The sequence below is a fragment of the Amblyomma americanum genome, chromosome 10 (genome assembly GCF_052857255.1).
Source record: "Amblyomma americanum isolate KBUSLIRL-KWMA chromosome 10, ASM5285725v1, whole genome shotgun sequence".
Classification (NCBI taxonomy): domain Eukaryota; kingdom Metazoa; phylum Arthropoda; class Arachnida; order Ixodida; family Ixodidae; genus Amblyomma; species Amblyomma americanum.
The window spans coordinates 39,964,196-39,981,195 of record NC_135506.1 but is presented as its reverse complement, the minus strand read 5'-3'; the positions used below and the strand labels follow the sequence as shown (position 1 = coordinate 39,981,195).

Here is a 17,000-nt window from a genome sequence, read left to right as displayed (position 1 = left end):
CTAGTCAAAAATGAAGACGGCACTCTGCATTTTTGCGTCGATTACCGGAAGCTGAACGCAGTCACGAACAAGGACGTTTACCCAGTGCCACATGTTGACGACGCTCTCGACCGCCTTCGGCGCGCTCGGCATTTGTTGTCCATCGACCTAAAAAGTGGCAACTGGCAAATTGAGGTTGATGTACGGGATCATGAGAAGACGGCTTTTTCACTCCCGACGGACTTTATAAATTTAAAGTTCTACCTCTCGGTCTTTGTTCTGCGCCTGCCACCTTTCAGCGCATGATGGACACTGTCCTTGCCGGTCTTAAATGACAGTGTTGCCAAGTCTATCTCAACGACGTCGTGGCTTTCGGCGACTCGTTTAGTCAACATCTTGAACGCCTGCGGACGGTCCCCGAAGCCCTTCGTTCAGCTAACCGGATATTGAAGCCCCAAAAATGCCACTTCGGTTACCAGGAGCTGAAATTTCTCGGCAATGTCAGCGCCGCCGGCGTGAAGCCCGACCCCGACAAGCTTGCAGCGGTTGCGGAATATCCGCCCCCACGTGACACGGACGACGATATCAGTTTCCTTGGGGCTATCTATTCTTCTGATTTGTCAACTCAGCAGCGCGCCGATCCAGAGTTACGACCCCTCATCGATTATCTAGAAGGTCAGCTAGCCACCGTTCCTAAATGTTTTTCTCGGCACATGTCGCGGTTTTCCCTGCAACGAGGCGTGCTCTATAAGAGGAACCTTGGTTCCAGATATCGAGCGTACCTCCTCGTCGTGCCGGGAACACTTCAAGAGGAAATACTTTCTGCGTGCCACGACGAACCAACCTCTGGCCATTTGGGATACTCTCGCACGCTTTCCAGAATATGCCAGCTGTTCTACTGGCCCAAACTTTCCACTGTTGTTAAACGCTATGTGCAGAGCTGTCGCCAATGTCAGCGCTGTAAGGCCCCGGCCTCCAAGCCTTCGGGGCTCCTCCAACCCCGTTTGATCAGGTCGGCATGGACCTTCTTGGCCCTTTCCCTTTGTCCTCGGGTGGCAGCCGGTACATCATCATTGCCACAGACTACCTCACTCGATACGCCGAGGCCAAAGCCTTACCTCATGGCATAGCGTCCGAGGTTGCGGATGTCTTCATGAATCAAATCGTACTTCCGCACGGCGCCCCGACATACCTCATTACCGACCGAGGGACCTCGTTTAATTCCCAGATGATGACAAATTTTTCACCTAAGCGGAACGGCTTACCGTAAAACTACTGCTTACCACCCGCAGGCAAATGGGCTGACAGAGTGGCTTAATAAGACCATGGCGGACATGCTGGGGATGTACGTCGATGTGCAACACAGGACTTGGGACATGATCATACTGTATGTGACATTCGCCTATAACACAGCCGTTCAAGAGACGTCCCGCTTCACACCGTTCCGCCTCTTCTACAGCAGGGATGTTCAGACGATGATCGACGCAATGCTCCCTTGCGCAACCGATGACCAACTTTCTGCTGACGCTGAGAAGTTTGCCCACGAAGCCGAGCAGGCTCGACAGCTAGCACGTATTCACATCACACAGCAACAAGATAGACTAGCAACGATATAACCTCCGGCACAGACAAGTCTTCTACAATCCCGGCGACCAGGCTTGGGTATGGATACCTGTTCGACGGCGAGGCTTTTCCGAAAAACTGACTTTCCGCAATGTTGGTCCTTATAAAGTCTTGCGGCGCGTCAGCGGCGTTAATTACGAAGTACTACCGGACGCAGCACTTTCACAGCAGAGAAACCGTCGACTACCCCGTCCAGAGATCGTCCATGTTTTACGCATGAAGCCGTATTTTGCCCGGTGACCCCCCAGATTCTTCAAACCTTTCTTGTGTGCTTGAGTGGCATGCGGTTAGTCGGTGACCGCATGTACTCTACATACTCATGATTCAAAACAGCGCAGCAAACACGGACAAAAGGGAGTCTAGACAAAACTCTAGTCTCCCTACTACTCTCTTTTGTCTAGTCACCCTTTTGTCTGTTTGCTGCGCTGTTGTGAATGATGATTATATACCAATTCTTTCAACTGTGTTCACTCATCAATGTTCTTCTGCATAACTATAATCATCTCCTGGAATAACTTGCGCGCCCAGATCTGAAGTTTAACTGGCAGCAGTGCGAAGGGGGTGTTTCATTTTCTGCTCATGATAGAGAACATAAAGAAACCACTACGCTCTCTGCAACACCGACATGCAGCGCACAAAGAAAACTGATATGCCTTCAAGAAGGCAAAAGCTCAAACAAATAAAAAGTGACAAAGTTACCCACTACGAAAAAGTCACTTCTGAAACTTACTTTGACGGTCTGTCTTTCTTCGGCCGCACAGTGTACATGATGGCTGTCTGCATGGGAAGCTCTCGGTCCCATAAAAGTGAACTGCTTCCCTGTTGTGATGGACAGAAAAGTGCCTGCTTGACGCATATCTGGCTCAAACCAAGCTCCTTATTTTTTGTTCATGTTGCTTCCTGCGTACTATATCCGCAGACCGAGGCACCATTATTGAAAAGTTTCGAGTTATGGCTGGGCATGTTCACCTACTGCAAGCAAAATGCTCTGTTCATGATATTTGACGACGCATGCGGAAGTGGCGTTACGGCGAGGTCTCAAATGGATTACAATGGCAAACTTCCTCTTGTCATCTGGCGAAGGCTTTCACAACCTGTAACTCTGCAAGATGTGTACAAACCTAGCTTCCTTATCTCACTTCTGCTGGGTTCCTGCCGACTATAACCTTTTTTCGACATTATGAGTCGGTCCGGGACTGATCTGATTAGGCGACGGCGCTTCCTCCAGAAAGTGACATTTGTGGCAGATTTCGCTCAGTTTTGACTTCCGACGTACTCTCTCGAACGTACCAGTTGGGTACGTGAAGTGCATATATCTCCAGTCTACGGCATAACCATATCGCGACGGCCTTGTATCAAATGCGCAGACGCGGAAAAATAGCTCACTTACTCTCTAACAAGTTCTACTATCGACGAGACTTCCTGTCTCCCAGCACTGCACCACCAACAATTTCTTGCATTAGACGTTCAACTGCATCATGTTCAGATGGTGAAAAGTTGATATCGTTCTTTGAGATTTAACACGTCTTACTGACTGTCGCATGAAGTCTAAAGTGCATACAGTACTAGGGTTGTGTGCGCGACTTTCTGTCTTTCACTTGCTGACTTCTTTTACGGGTTTGTACTTCAGTGGATACCAAAAGTGTGCGTGCAGATACATTTCCTCACTCTTTACAAAGTTTAGGCCATACCCAGGGTTCATTTTTATCGTCAGTTTCCACCGTCACATGAAGCGAGTGTATTCTAAACCACCTGGCTCGGATGCATATTCTGAGATCACTATCTGAAAAAAAAAAGAGAACCACAAGTCAGCTCGTCTACGGAAATGGTGTAGCTTCCCTTCACCGCTGCAGCCAGCTAATATCTCTCCGTGCGCTTCGAATTTCACGCATTACGAACTAGATTTCTGATTTCAAGGCAACTTCCAAAGAATCTGCAGCAAAAGAAAAATTAATGACCGCAGTGCAGCAGGCAAGTGCGTTTGATCACCATTTAGATCTACATGGCCTGCTGATGTGACATTAGTGCTCCGGACGAGGGGAATAAATTCTCAGATTTGTGTTATCTTTCTTCATGTTAGGCTATATTTAAATTACATTTGTACCTAAAAACTTATAGTCTGTGGGAATAGAGTGGACGTGCGAGTTTTTTTATCATTAAAATGGGGTGTTTTCAAAGAGTTAATTCCTGTATTACTTATTGAGAACTGAGGAAAGTTAACTACACTGTCATTCCAGTGGAGGTCGTCTTTGGTCGCACCAGCAACAAGACCGCTTAATATTATCGACGGCAATCGCTGCGCGCCTCTAAGCGATATAAAGGCGCCCTAAACCAGCCTAAGATGCGCAAGTTTAAGGTTTCGTCTGCCTTCATTGCTCGCATCACTCAGTACTTGGTGCGACTAGGATTTTCTTAAAAAATTGCAGGGATGGCTTTGTAGCAAATTCACACCATCTGCTGGGAGCTGATATTTTGAAGCAGGCGCAGCAGCCTCGAAGATTGTGCTTGCAGTGCTCATGCAAAACATTCAGGGCTGAGGTAAATGCATTCGGAGGGTAGCGAGAGGATAAGTGAAGTCAGGTCCCAGCATCCTCGATAATCTGTAGTCTGTGTCCATGCGGTACACAGCGGTTCCTATCCAGGGGCAGAGAGTGGGTACTCTTGCGGTCGCATCATCCCGGAATGTGTGCAAACTGTGTTAACGCAGTACAAGCAGGCCTGCCACTAAACGCAATCAACCGGTGCGAGTAGTTGCGCTTGAATAGTCTCAGAATCTAGACAAGTGGCGCTCTGTATTAACTAGAGTGAGTGCATTCAAGGGGTGAGCGAGTGGGTGCGGCGAAGCAGTCGCATTATCCTGGAAAACGTGCAAACTGGTTTGATGTTCCAGAGGTTGAGTAGGTGCCTCGAAGCAGTCGCACCATCCTGAAAAGTGGACAGTCTGTGTTCATGGGAGAAAGTGCTTTAAAGGACGAGCGAGTGGGTAGTGCGAAGCAGTCACAAGATCTGTGAGAGTGCAATCTGTGGTAATCAGCACATGCAGGTCTCAGATAACTGCTTCCGAGTGACAGCGAGCGGGAAAGTCGAAGCAGTCGCATCACACTAGGAAGTCTGCAACGTGTTTTTATGAAGTACATCTAGGCCTAATATAACTTCATTTTAGGAGCAGCGTGTGAGGGCGTGGAAGTAGTCGCATCATCTTGGGAAGCGTAGTATTTGTGTTGATGGTGCACATTAGTCCTGATAGTAAGTTGAGTTAAAGGTGCCCGTAGGTTGCGTGGAAGCATTTCCAGCGCCGTTAGAAACTTCAAACTGTGTTAATGAGGGCAAGAGTATTTAAAAACCAATGAGTTGGTACCTCAAAGCAGTCGAAGTACTTTGGAAAGTGTGCAATCTATGTTCATGCAGAACACGCCGCCGTGAAAGTTAGTGCTTATGGCGTACGTCCCAAAGCGACTTAGGCTACGAGGGACGCCGTATTGAAGGGCTCCGCAAATTTCGACCACCTGTAGTTCTTTAACGTGCACTGACATCGCACAGTACACTGACCTCTATAATTTCGCCTCCATCGAAATTCGACCGCCGCGGCCGGGATGGAATCTGCGTCTTTGGGGTCAGCAGCCCAGCGCCTTAACCACAGAGCCACCGCGACGGCCTTGAAAATTGGTGCAGCCAAGGGGCAGCGAGAGAGAGTAAATGCAACAGTAGGAGCATCCTAGAAAGTTATCTGCCTGTGTCTATTGAATATAAACAGGCTTGGGTATAAGTAGGCGGCGCTGAAGCATTTAGAGCATCTTTGGAAGCTGTGAAATGTAAACAGGCTTGGGTACAAGTAGGCGGCGCTGAACCATTTAGAGCATCTTTGGGAGCTGTGAAATGTGTGATAATGAGAGTGAGGGCATTCATGAGGCAGGGAGTGGGTAAGTCGCGTCGCATGACTTGGAAAGTGTGCAATCTTCTTCACATGCGCTATAAGCAGACAGTAGAGCAAGTGCATTAAAGGGGCAGTGAGCAGGTAAGTAGAAGCACGTACAGCATGCTTGAAACTGCGATCAGTGTTCCTGCACTACACGCAGGTATCAGAGCTGCGGCATTGAAGAAACGAGAGGGTGCGTCAACGTTGTCGCATCATCGTGGAAAGTGTACAGTCGGTGCTCGTGCAGGACGCGCAGGCTGAGAGTGAGTAGAATCGAGGAGGAGCGAGGGCGTAAGTTGAAGCAGTCGCGGCATCCTGGAAAGTGTCCAGTCTGTGTACAGGCCTGAGTTATTGCATTAAATTTTCGGGGAGTTGGTATGTCCATGCTGTTGCTGCAAACTCGAAGTCTCGTTAATACGCCACGGGAAATAGAGTAGATGTTAGGGATGTACCCGCTTTGCCCGTAGTAGCCACACAATGCGGATTATTTCTTAGCAATGCAGTGGAGTAGTTCTGACAACCTTTAGGCTCTAAGCTTGCACGGATAATCGATGTGCTCACCTTTCGAACACTTATGGTCTTTAAGGGTGCTCCAAGGGTGCTACTATGTGGCTCAGAAGCAAACCCTTTTCCCTGGTTGCTTTTCACAAACTTGGTATATTCCTACCGTGACTAATAATAGTTAGCTGGGTATAACTATAGGCCTGATAATAATAACAATAATAATTGGTTTTGGGGTAAAGGAAATGGCGCAGTATCTGTCCCATATATCGCTGGACACCTGAACCGCGCCGTAAGGAAAAGGGATAAAAGAGGGAGTGAAAGAAGAAAGGAAGAGGTGCCGTAGTGGAGGGCTCCGGAAAAATTTCGACGACCTGGGGATCTTTAACGTGCACTAACATCGCACAGCACACGGGCGCCTAAGCGTTTTGCCTCCATAACAACGCAGCCGCCGCGGTCGGGTTCGAACACGGGAACTCCGGATCAGTAGCCGAGTGCGCTAACCACTGAGCCACCGCGGCGGGTAACTATAGGCCTCCCGAATTATCAATCTGCATAGCTTGCACCGTTTCTTTCAGGTTCCTAGAAAGCATGCATTGAAGTGATACCTCTATGGTGTGCGCTCCGGGGCACGCGCGTTGGGAGCATAGGTCGCCGTACTCACTCGTAGTAGGACTCTTTCAGGCTCACATCCAGATGATCTCATTAGTGAGTAATTTCAGGCTCACATTCAGACCATGATCTGAGTTGTGAGTGAGTTGGGACACGCAGGCAGATCATGATCTGAGTTCGGACTCGCATTCAGATCATGATTTGAGTTGTGAGCGAGTCCTGGCGCAGGCTCAGATCATGGTCTGTATTTTTGTTTGCGCTTGTTTTTTTTTAATTGCTGGTTTAAAGTTGTGAGCAAGGACGCTTGAGGGCAAGGCGGTTTGGAGACGTCGGTGGGTGACCGAAAAGGATTCCACGGAAGCGAGGAAGACGGCATTTCGTCCCTTACCTGTTACTAGTTTACGCGTGTGCGGTAATTAGCCGGGTGGACTTGTGTCGAAAGCTTTGTCAGAGTTTCATCGCGTCGCTGCTACGGGGGGGGGATCGTTTGCCTCGCGTCTCGGCGGCTCGGGGGAGTGCCACATGGCCACTACAATGAACCCATGTGTGCAATTAGTCGAAAACAATGAGTGAGCCCGAATGAGTCTTGAGTTAAGATGAGTAACTGAGCCCAGAGGAGCCGTGAGGCGTAAGTGCAGATGAGATATGGGAGTCGAAATAGCTGAATGAGCCCAAATGAGCTGAGTCGAACTGAGTCGTCAGCCGTAACAAATGGCTGACCTCGACGAGTCGTGAGTCGGAGAGAGTCCAAAGGAACTGTGAGCATAAATGAGTGAGTTATGAGTGCGAGTGAGCCCGGTAGTGTGTGAGTCCGAGTTTGAGTGAGCTCATAGCTTGACCAATCTTTTGTTTGTGAGTCTGAGTGATCACTGCGATTTTGTCTAGGTATGGTCAGCAGTCTGGGGAAAGAACTGCAGGGAAGGAAGGAAGAGAAGGGGAGGAAAGAACCGCAGGCAGAAAAATATGAGCAAAAAAGGAAGGAATGCACACTGCGCTGACGGGATCTGGAGCTCGCATTTACGCTGTCACCGGCAGCTGGGTTACAGTGAGGCCAAGTGAGGAGCGAACTTCATACCGATGGCGCACTTCACAGCAGCAACGGAGAGAAAAAAATGTTGGAAGAAGACAGCATGGCGCCGTAGCCTGGATTTGCACGGGCGAAAATATGCAACCTACCAGGAGCGTTCCGCAGATTCTGCACACAGCACTCTCACTGCTGCAGCCACTATAGAAAGAAGAAACTTTATTACAGCTATAGTTTTTGCATTTGATGGTGGACATCACAATACACCAGCCCAAACCGTGGGATAGAGGGTCTGCAGACCTGCTCACAAGCTGCAGTTTCGGTATGTGTTGTTGGGTTACTTGCACGTCAGTTTTAAGAGCTGTCTGCACCTGGCCATGAAGGGTAGCTTCTATCTAGAGGGACTGAGGGGTACATGCGGCGGCCCTGAGAGCACGAGAGCAGGAAAATTGCTCACACTGCGCCTGCTTCCCATTTCGGACCGCATACATAACCACTCCCAAGGCAACCTGGTTTCGTCGCTCGCGGGCAGGAGCATGTGTGCGCTCGTTCCCTGGGGCAGCTTAATGCTTGGGGCCCGGATGCTGTGGTTGCAGCTGGCCGAAGCGGTAGAAACGCGCTGCCTTACTCATGCCCGCTATTTATTTATGACTCCCTCAAAGGCCCCATTGGAGGGGTATTACATGAGGGAGCGGGTTACAGAGCCTAACATTGCTTCAATTGATGATATGAATATATCGATAGGTCAGAATGGAGCACGACGTCGCTGTTTCGGGGAGCGTAGTGTTCAAAAATGGTTGCATAGCTTTAAAAATTCGGGCGCTATAAGCTTTTCTGGCCTCGTAATATTCCTTCCATGTGCTAGGGTTGTCATTACGTCTGGTAGTCCGAAAGAGCCTTTTCTTCTTGTTATCGAAGCGTTGTACTGTATTATTGATTCAAGTGGTAGAAGCGCGCTCGCTCACCATAATTTTATGAATTTACCGTTGGATGAGATTATTCATTTTATTCTGAACGAGCAGACAGTTATATCTCGCTAGACCTTTGTTCAAAGTCGATTAAAAGCTAAGTATTGAAACTGTCAAGTTCACTGTTAACGTTTCTATATTCGCCTTTATCATAAAGAGAGTAATTTGATTGCTTTCTTTTGTTTTGGTAGGTGGCCTAGAAACATGGCGCAGATTATCGAATGATCACTAAGTCACAGGTTCACAGGTTCTCTGGATGGGCCGTTAGTATGAAATCAAGTATGCTCGATGACTGTGCAGTTTGCTTTTTTAGGGAATAAACTAGTTGGGTTAAAGCAAAATTTTTTGACATATGTCCCCAAAATAGCATTCTGTGGAATTTGATGTGATCTCAGAAGGGCAAGACCAGATTATCGCGCGGAAGTTAGAATCGCCTAATTTAAATATAGTAGCATGCGGAATTTTCGAGGATAAAGCGTTAACAGCGTCAAGAAATATATAATGAAACGAACGAAGTGTCGCTGTCTGGAGCACGGTAAATACTGCAGGTAATATGGGCAGAAACGAGGTGCTGTAGCAGAGGAACAATATTTCAAGGGGTGAGTCAATCTTTAAATTAAAAAAAAAATCAAGGTTACGGAGGGCGGCTACCAGCACGAAACAGCCTCGCTTACCTACACGATTTCGCCTGAAAATATATAAGTTCGGAAATATGGTCTGCGCTTCTCTTTAATCTACTTGCTCATTGAGCCATGTTCCACTTTGCGCGACGACATTGCATTGGATGGTGTCAGACTGGTGAGGGCATCGCGTTGAGGAAGGAGATCTCTTAGGTCATGAAAGAATGATACGGAGTTTAAAGCCGCGCAGTACAAGGGACTAGGGCATAGCTATAGGGAGCGAGGTACTGCATGTTGTGCATCTTGATAAAATGTGTATGTGGCATTTCCAATAGTCAGCATATTGTACCAGAGGGTGAATTTTACATATTGGCCTTTTGCGAGCTGCAGGTGATTTTTAAAGGCTAGGCGAGTGTTCTGGCATTGTTTTTCGGAAATGCTAAATTTTTTCCATTTCATTTTGTTGGAATTAGTAAGAACTTCTTTAATTTTAAAGTGTGCACATCTTATCACTATTTCTCTGTTTTTCTTACTGTCCGAACGCCCGAGTCGGTGCGCTCGTTCATTGAAGCATGGAGTTTGGTATCGCAAAGTTCGAAAATTATTTTTTTTTTCATATTCCGCCCAAGTTTCTCGATCGGTATTTTTCACAGACACAAAAAGGCTAGGACGGTGAGATTTATCGTCTGAGTGATCTATTCTACGCGCAATGTCGTCTATTTTTGTCGCATTATTCTCTGCGATACGCTTCACGCTAACTGCTGCTGAGAGCATAAAGAAACGCAGTCGTTTTCTATTTCGGTAATTTGTTTACAGATTTTCTCGTGTTTAGCCAGTTGGGTGCGAATTGCTTTAATTTCGGCTAGAATTGATGTTCGACCAGCCTTGATATCGTCCAGTGCTGCTAACACGCAATTGTTGCTGTCGGCGCCACCGCAAGTATTAGGCCCAAGATGCTGCTCGCTATCGCCGAAGAGGATTGAAAGCTCAAGCAACACACGTGTGCACTTATTTTCAAGGGCAATACAGCAGCATGAGCTCGGCAGTACAAAGAGACCAGGAAAACTAGTACTCTTAGCAAAAAGAGGGTAAATATGTTTTAGCCACCCAAAGCAAAGGTGAGGCATTTTAGGCAAGCCGGACGACATTGCCTGCGGACCTCACTGATAGGTGTGTTGATTGTAATCTATTTGATATGCTGTTACGTCGTCGCCGGTGGCAGCCAAGGTGATATGACAATGACAAGCGGAAGTGGTGGGCATTCTTCGGCTTCCGGGGTGGCGCTGCAGGGCTTGTGTGAATGTCAGGTGTCTGTGGTTTCGCGGCTGGTAATGACGAACAGTGCTGGTGGTTTTCTTCCAAGGCGACGGCCGCCACCCGGACCATGCGCTTTAAGTGGCAAAGGGTCCAGCGCGACTAAAGGTCAGACCGACGGCCAGGAACTAGTGAGGCCGAGAAGCGTCACAAAGCAAGGGTGAGGCACTTTAGGCAAGCCGGCTGACGTTGCATTGAGCAGCTCGCCGAAAGCGCTAACTCTTACCGCGAGTCTCTATTACTGCTTCTTAAGTTTTGGTGGTCCGTGTGGAGACATGTGGCATGGTCTATAGCGCTTTCTATGGCGAGCTCCTGCTGGCGTGCTCTTCAATAGCCACCTGTATCGGAGAGCCGTCGGTCAGCCACAGCTGAATCCAGCGTGCATGGAGATGCCTTCGGGGCTATTGTGGCTCGGTGTGCGAGTTGCGTGGTATGGCTGAGACACGGATTTTGGCGCGCTCCTCATGTTCTGTGCTAGTGAAGAGACAGGGGCCCGAAGTGGACCCTTGATTTGCGGCAGGTGGAAGCCTGAGGGCCAGGCCCCTGCTCGGGTCCCACATGAGCAAGCAAGAATTGTGTAATGTGGTGCGTGAGCGACATTTTCATAGCCTTGTGTCTATGATTTTACTGATCTTGTCCAAATCAGGACGAAATTCTTGACATACCTGCTGCACTATTACGTTGTGTCTACGTTAGGCAGAAAGTCCATCGGAAGGGCTGGCCTTTAGAGGAGCTCCCGTTGGTATTTACAGCCTCCTACATATTATAAAAATGGCCACCTGAATTTTGATGTTTTTTGCAGATTTATGGTAAAGTTGTATTTTTAAATAAGGAATATTTATGTCCCTCGTAGGGCAGCTGTACGCATTTATGTTTTAGGATGAGCAATAATCAACTGATCGAGTCTCACCGCAGTTATAGCATTACCTACGCTACCAGGCATGCGCGTCGGTCGTCTCAACCTGCAAACCATGCACTCATAACGTTCGTTGGAATAAAATCGGTTTAAGCTATTCTGCAGGTCGTCAGGCGTGTAGTGCGCGCCACAAGCAACATAAGCGGATAAAGTGCTCGATTGCGCAGTTGCGAAAGATTGTACAGAGAATGCTGAACTGATAGTGTTCTTATAGTGAAGCAATGGTCTTTTGGGGCTCTTCAAAGTAGATTCCGTACTTTGATATGCCAGAAAAAATTTATTAATTGTTTACTCCTGTGGTAGTGGAAATTTCAGCGTTATCCAGGGTGGTGCAAAACGTGAATGTCATTTGGAATGTTGAGTAAGTTTGGCAGGTGTGCAGGATGCCTTTTGATTTGATGCCGTTAAACTCGCATTTGCGCCAACAACAAGCTTTAGTGAATGGCTTTTCTTGAGAATGTGGCGATAGCTGAGTGCAGTTATGAGCCATGGTCGAGTTGGATGTCAAGGGGTACGGTGGTGGGGTTCAGGACTAGAAAGTGCAAGGTAACTGGTCGTTACGGGCATGGGGATAAGGCTGTAGGAATGGCATGGATGTGGAGGTCTCATTACGCATTAGTCGATGCTGTTCCCCAGGTTAACTTACGAAGCAGTGGGACAGCGTGGAGATTTTACGATATAAGGGTTAGGACGTTCACGGACAACGCCACTGACACGATAATAACGACTCCATTGACATCGACGATGACACTGTGATCTCTCCGAATGACACCCATATATCTAGATGTCGCTCTAAATCAGCTTTCCGCGCACGTCGCTACTGTTTCCGACGTACGCTGGTATGAAGCAAGCATCCTACTGCCAGCAATCATTGCCGCGAGGATTAGGACGGTGTCTTTCAATTTTACGCGTGCACCGGTTTCATGTGCACAGCTGGAAATGGCGGATGTCGCTGTATGATTTCAGATGCAGCAAACAATCTCAGAACCCTCAATGCGAAACCGATTTGGCTCCAAGGCTGGGAAACGCCAACAGCAGCCGAATACGATTGCAAAAAGCAGAATGAGCGGGTGTTCAAGGATGACAAAGAGAAGGACGTGAACGCCGCCACAAACACATTGCAGAGACTGGCTGAAGTAGCGCTGGCAACATCTGAGACCCTCCTCAGGATTTGCGACGAATCTGACCGGACGAGGGGGTCTTTAAGCAATTTCCCACAGCGATCGCTGAAGAGTGTCTTACATACTACGTAGGAGTTGGCCATTTTAATGATTTCGAGTTCATATTAAACGTCAGTGGAAATGTTGCCCAAGTTTTTGTAGCTTTTTAAGCAAATCATCATCATCATCATCGTCGTCGTCGTCGTCGTCGTCGTCATCATCATCATCATCATCAGCCTGACGGCGCTTTATGGAGTACAAAGGCCTCTCCCATGTCTCTACAATTAACCCTGTCGTTTGCCAGCTGCGGCCACCGTATCGATGCAAACTTTTTAATCGCATCCGCCCACATAACTTTCTGCCACTCCCTGCGAAGTTCGCTCCCATTTGGTAATCAGTTCGTTGCCCTTAAAGAGTGTCGGTTAATCTGCCTTCGCATTACATGCCCTGTCAAAGCCATTTTCTTTTGCCTGATTTCGATTAGCTTATCATTAACCCGCGTTTATTCCCTGGCCGACTCGACCGTCCTCCTGTCTCTTAACATTACAGCTGTCAATTTCCTTCCCATAGCTGCCTGCGCTGTCCTCAATTTAAGTTGCACCCTTTTTGTTAGCCTCCACTTTTCTGCCCTATATGTGGGTAGCGGTAAGATGCTGCTGCTATATACTTTTGTGGTTTGGTTTGGTTTGATTTAGGGGGGTTTAACGTCTCAAAGCGACCAGGCTATGAGGGACTTCGTAGTGAAGAGTGCCGGAAATTTTGACCACCTGGGGTTATTTAACGTGCGTTGATATCGCACAGTACACGGGCCTCTAGAATTTCGCCTTCCTCAAAATGCGGCCGACCGTCGTGGCCTGGGATCGAACCCGCGTCATTCGGGTCAGCAGCCGAGCGCCATAACCACTAATCCACCGCGGCGGCTTTTACTTTTCTCTTGGAGGATAATGGTAAACTGTCATTCATGAACTGCGAAAACCTTCCGAATGTGCACCAAACCGTTCTAATTTTTGTTTTTTCACTGTCGTCATCCGGATGTGGAGTGACTACGTGCTCTAGGTAGACGCATTCTCTTACCACGTCCAGCGCCGCGTTACCAATTGTGAGCTGTTGTTCCGTTCCGAGGCTGTTGAACATCACTTTGGTTTTCTAGATATTATTGAGGATCACCTTTATGCTCTGGCCGCCTAAGTCATTGATCATGCTTGGCAGTTCATTCTCTGAGTAACGTAGCAAGGCAATGCCATAACCTAATCACAGATGACTGAGGTATCCTCCATTAACCATTATCCCCGACGGTTCCCAATCCAGGACTCTGCATACATCTTGTTAAAAGGCGGCGAATAGATCTGGTGATATTGTGCCTCCCTGCCTGACACCTTTCCTCACTGGAATTTAGGAGAAGTGTGGCGAGTCAGTGTTGTGGATATCTTCCGGTATTTTTACTTAAAGCTCATATGCACCCTGATTCCATAATGCCAGCATGACTATGAAGGCTACATGTTAAACTACGAAGGCTATATGTATAAGGGTTTGTTATATTCGGCGCAATTTTCTACCACCTGACTGACATTGTGAATATAGTCTACTGTCGTGTAGCTCGTTTGAAAGCCTGCCTGATTCGTTGATTGATCGAAACCTAAGGACGTCCTGCCTCTATTAGCAGTTACCTAAGTAAATACGTTATATGCGACAGTAAGCTGATCTGTCTGTAATTTTTGATGTCCTTGAGGTGTCTTTTCTTTTGGATTAAGAATAATTACCGCTCTTCGAATCGTATGCTACGTTCGAGGTCATTAGACTTTGCGTATACAGGGTGACTGTTTTAAGCCAAAACACTGCTTAAGGGTATGAAACTCAACCAAGAATCTTGTCGCATCCCTGATCTTGAGGGTGCAGAAATAAGATAAATATAATAATAATAATAATAATAATAATAATAATAATAATAATAATAATAATAATAATAATAATAATAATAATAATAATAATAATAATAATAATAATAATAATAATTGGTTTTTGGGGAAGGAAATGGCGCAGTATCTGTCTCATATATCTTTGGACACCTGAACAGCGCCGTAAGGGAAGGGATAAAGGAGGGAGTGAAAGAAGAAAGGAAGAATAGGTGCCGTAGTGGAGGGCTCCGGAATAATTTCGACCACCTGGGGATCTTTAACGTGCACTGACATCGCACAGCACACGGGTGCCTCAATCGCTTAGACTGGGTTTTGAGCCCACGGCGGCGCGAAGAAATCAGCTTTGTTGGCCATTGCTCGAGGGCACTATGCTATCGCCGCAGCAGATCAGGACTCGTGTTGAACTGCAACATATATTGCTCGTCGTCATCTTCATCAACTTTTACCAGTGGCGCGAACAAATTTGATCAGCCTAACATCAATCGGAACTTGACCTGAACAGCGCAACAAAGGCAAGAAAAAGGCAAGACCGCCTTTGTTGCGCTGTTCACCCACCATGAATGCTTACCAACTCACAAATATCTCAGCTTTAGTCTACTATCGTCGCCAGACGGGGCGACATCCCAGCAAAGCAAAACATGAGCCAACCAGGCTAAACACTTTCGTACGTCTACTCGGTTTAATTACGTTAAAATCCGACCACTTTGTTTTTTCTAACACAATCTCCCTACCGTCCTTCAACAGATCTGCTCTTATGGGTTCGATCCCCACTGCCATCGGGTGCCGACTGGAGATACGATGTGTACAAGCTTTCCCTGCATGGTCTAGTGCTCGGATTATTTATAAAGAAATGCTTGTGAAATGGGGTGTTCGACCCCACCTCGAGTAGAAGCAAATACCGCCATGGCGCTCTTTGGTCAGAGAAGCCCTTGCGCCATACAAATGCATTTTCTTCATAATCTTATCTGCCGTTATCTCATCCTCACGAGCTGCATACCTTTGCATTCGTCCTTTAGGCCTTTCTTTACTTCCTCTTCGTTACACACGGGATGTGCCAATGTTGTGCCCTACTGCCTCGCACTGACGTCATAATTACATCATCTACTGTATAGCTTTGTGTAGAGCTCTTCGGCTTCTTTAACTATCTTATCGATATTGATGATGACATTTCCATCTTTATGTTTTAATGCATACATATCTAATTTTTGCATGTGCCCAGTTTTCTCTTAACCGCGTCTAGACTACCTCTGTTCTTTGGAGCATGCTCGATTCTCTCTATATTAAACTTCGTTATGTCGGTTACCTTGAGCTTATTAATTAGCTTTGATATCTCTGCTAGTTCTATTTTGTCTGTGGGGCTAGATGCTTTCATGCTTTGTCGTTTCGCCGTCTGATTTTTTGTCCGCTTAGACAGCTTGCCGATAGCCTCTCTGACCATCCTACTTCCTACACATGCTGCGCGCTCCGTGATGATAGCTGCCGGAGTCGCGTTCATTGATTAGATATTAAGGCCCTCATCCTCAGTGAAACCTGGATATCTGTTGTGCAGCGAGAGCCTATTCCTCTACTTTCCCTCTTACCGCCAACTGTTTGATTGGATTCCGCATCACTGTTCTTGCGTTCCCTCTTAGTCTACACTATATGTATCTAGATGTTACCATCCTGCGAAGGCTGATAACGAAGGCTGCAGCCCAAATAATTACAGAAAGACCGCTGAAAGGATTCTCCGAGACCCGTTTCGCCCACGTGTCCGCAAGTTGCGCAGACTCCAGACTACCCGTTCTTGACGCACGCGTCCTTCGTGGCCTTACCGGCGAAGCGTTCTATGGAATTACCGACAGAACAGGCTAGTTTTTCATTTCGACTATGTAGGAAAGCAAAGAAAAGAATTACCCTACGAGGACCTCGGCCTGAGGCAAAGTGTCTCGAAAGTCACGTTGTTTTGAAGAACGTCTTGTCCGAGCGCTATCAACAACAGCCTGAGTTATCGCTATAGCGTCTGAGGTTGGAGGGGCTCTAGCACCTCAGCGGCAGTTACTCAAAGGAGGGGTACAAGAAAAAATTGCTGACGATCATGTGTCTCGGTAATGTGATTTATGATTGCAGTTGCTGCTGTACACGGATAGGCGACCGCATACGGAGCACGCAGTGACGAACAGAGACGGCTTTGGGTTGCGAGCTGGGCAGCGCTCACAGCGCTCCGCCGCCGATGGTTCTCGCCTCGGGCGAAGGACCAGCGTGCTTACAGCGCGCTACTCTGGCGAGCGATGCGTACCTCACCGAGGACGTCATCGGCTAGAAGACGGCGGCGCACTCTACTCGGGTCGCAGGCGCAAAACCGGCCTTCACGCCAAGACCTACTGAACTAGACACCTGCACACTTGGCGGGGTCCTATAGGACTGCGTGCGCCAACTTTCGTTAACTTTATGGCCGTTGAGGGCGCTCGGTTG

At 47.6% G+C, this 17,000-nt stretch overlaps 1 protein-coding gene across 1 annotated transcript in view; it reads right to left on the bottom strand.

Moving 5' to 3' along the window:
- The window catches only part of LOC144107963 (uncharacterized), a 135,853-nt gene that overhangs the window by 85,035 nt on the left and 33,818 nt on the right, over positions 1 to 17,000 (bottom strand). Inside the window, exons 6-7 of the mRNA XM_077641212.1 lie at positions 3,294 to 3,385; positions 2,333 to 2,421 (exon numbers count right to left, since the gene is read on the bottom strand). Of these exons, the coding sequence (XP_077497338.1) occupies positions 2,333 to 2,421; positions 3,294 to 3,385 (181 nt within the window). The remainder of the gene's footprint in view (positions 1 to 2,332; positions 2,422 to 3,293; positions 3,386 to 17,000) is intronic.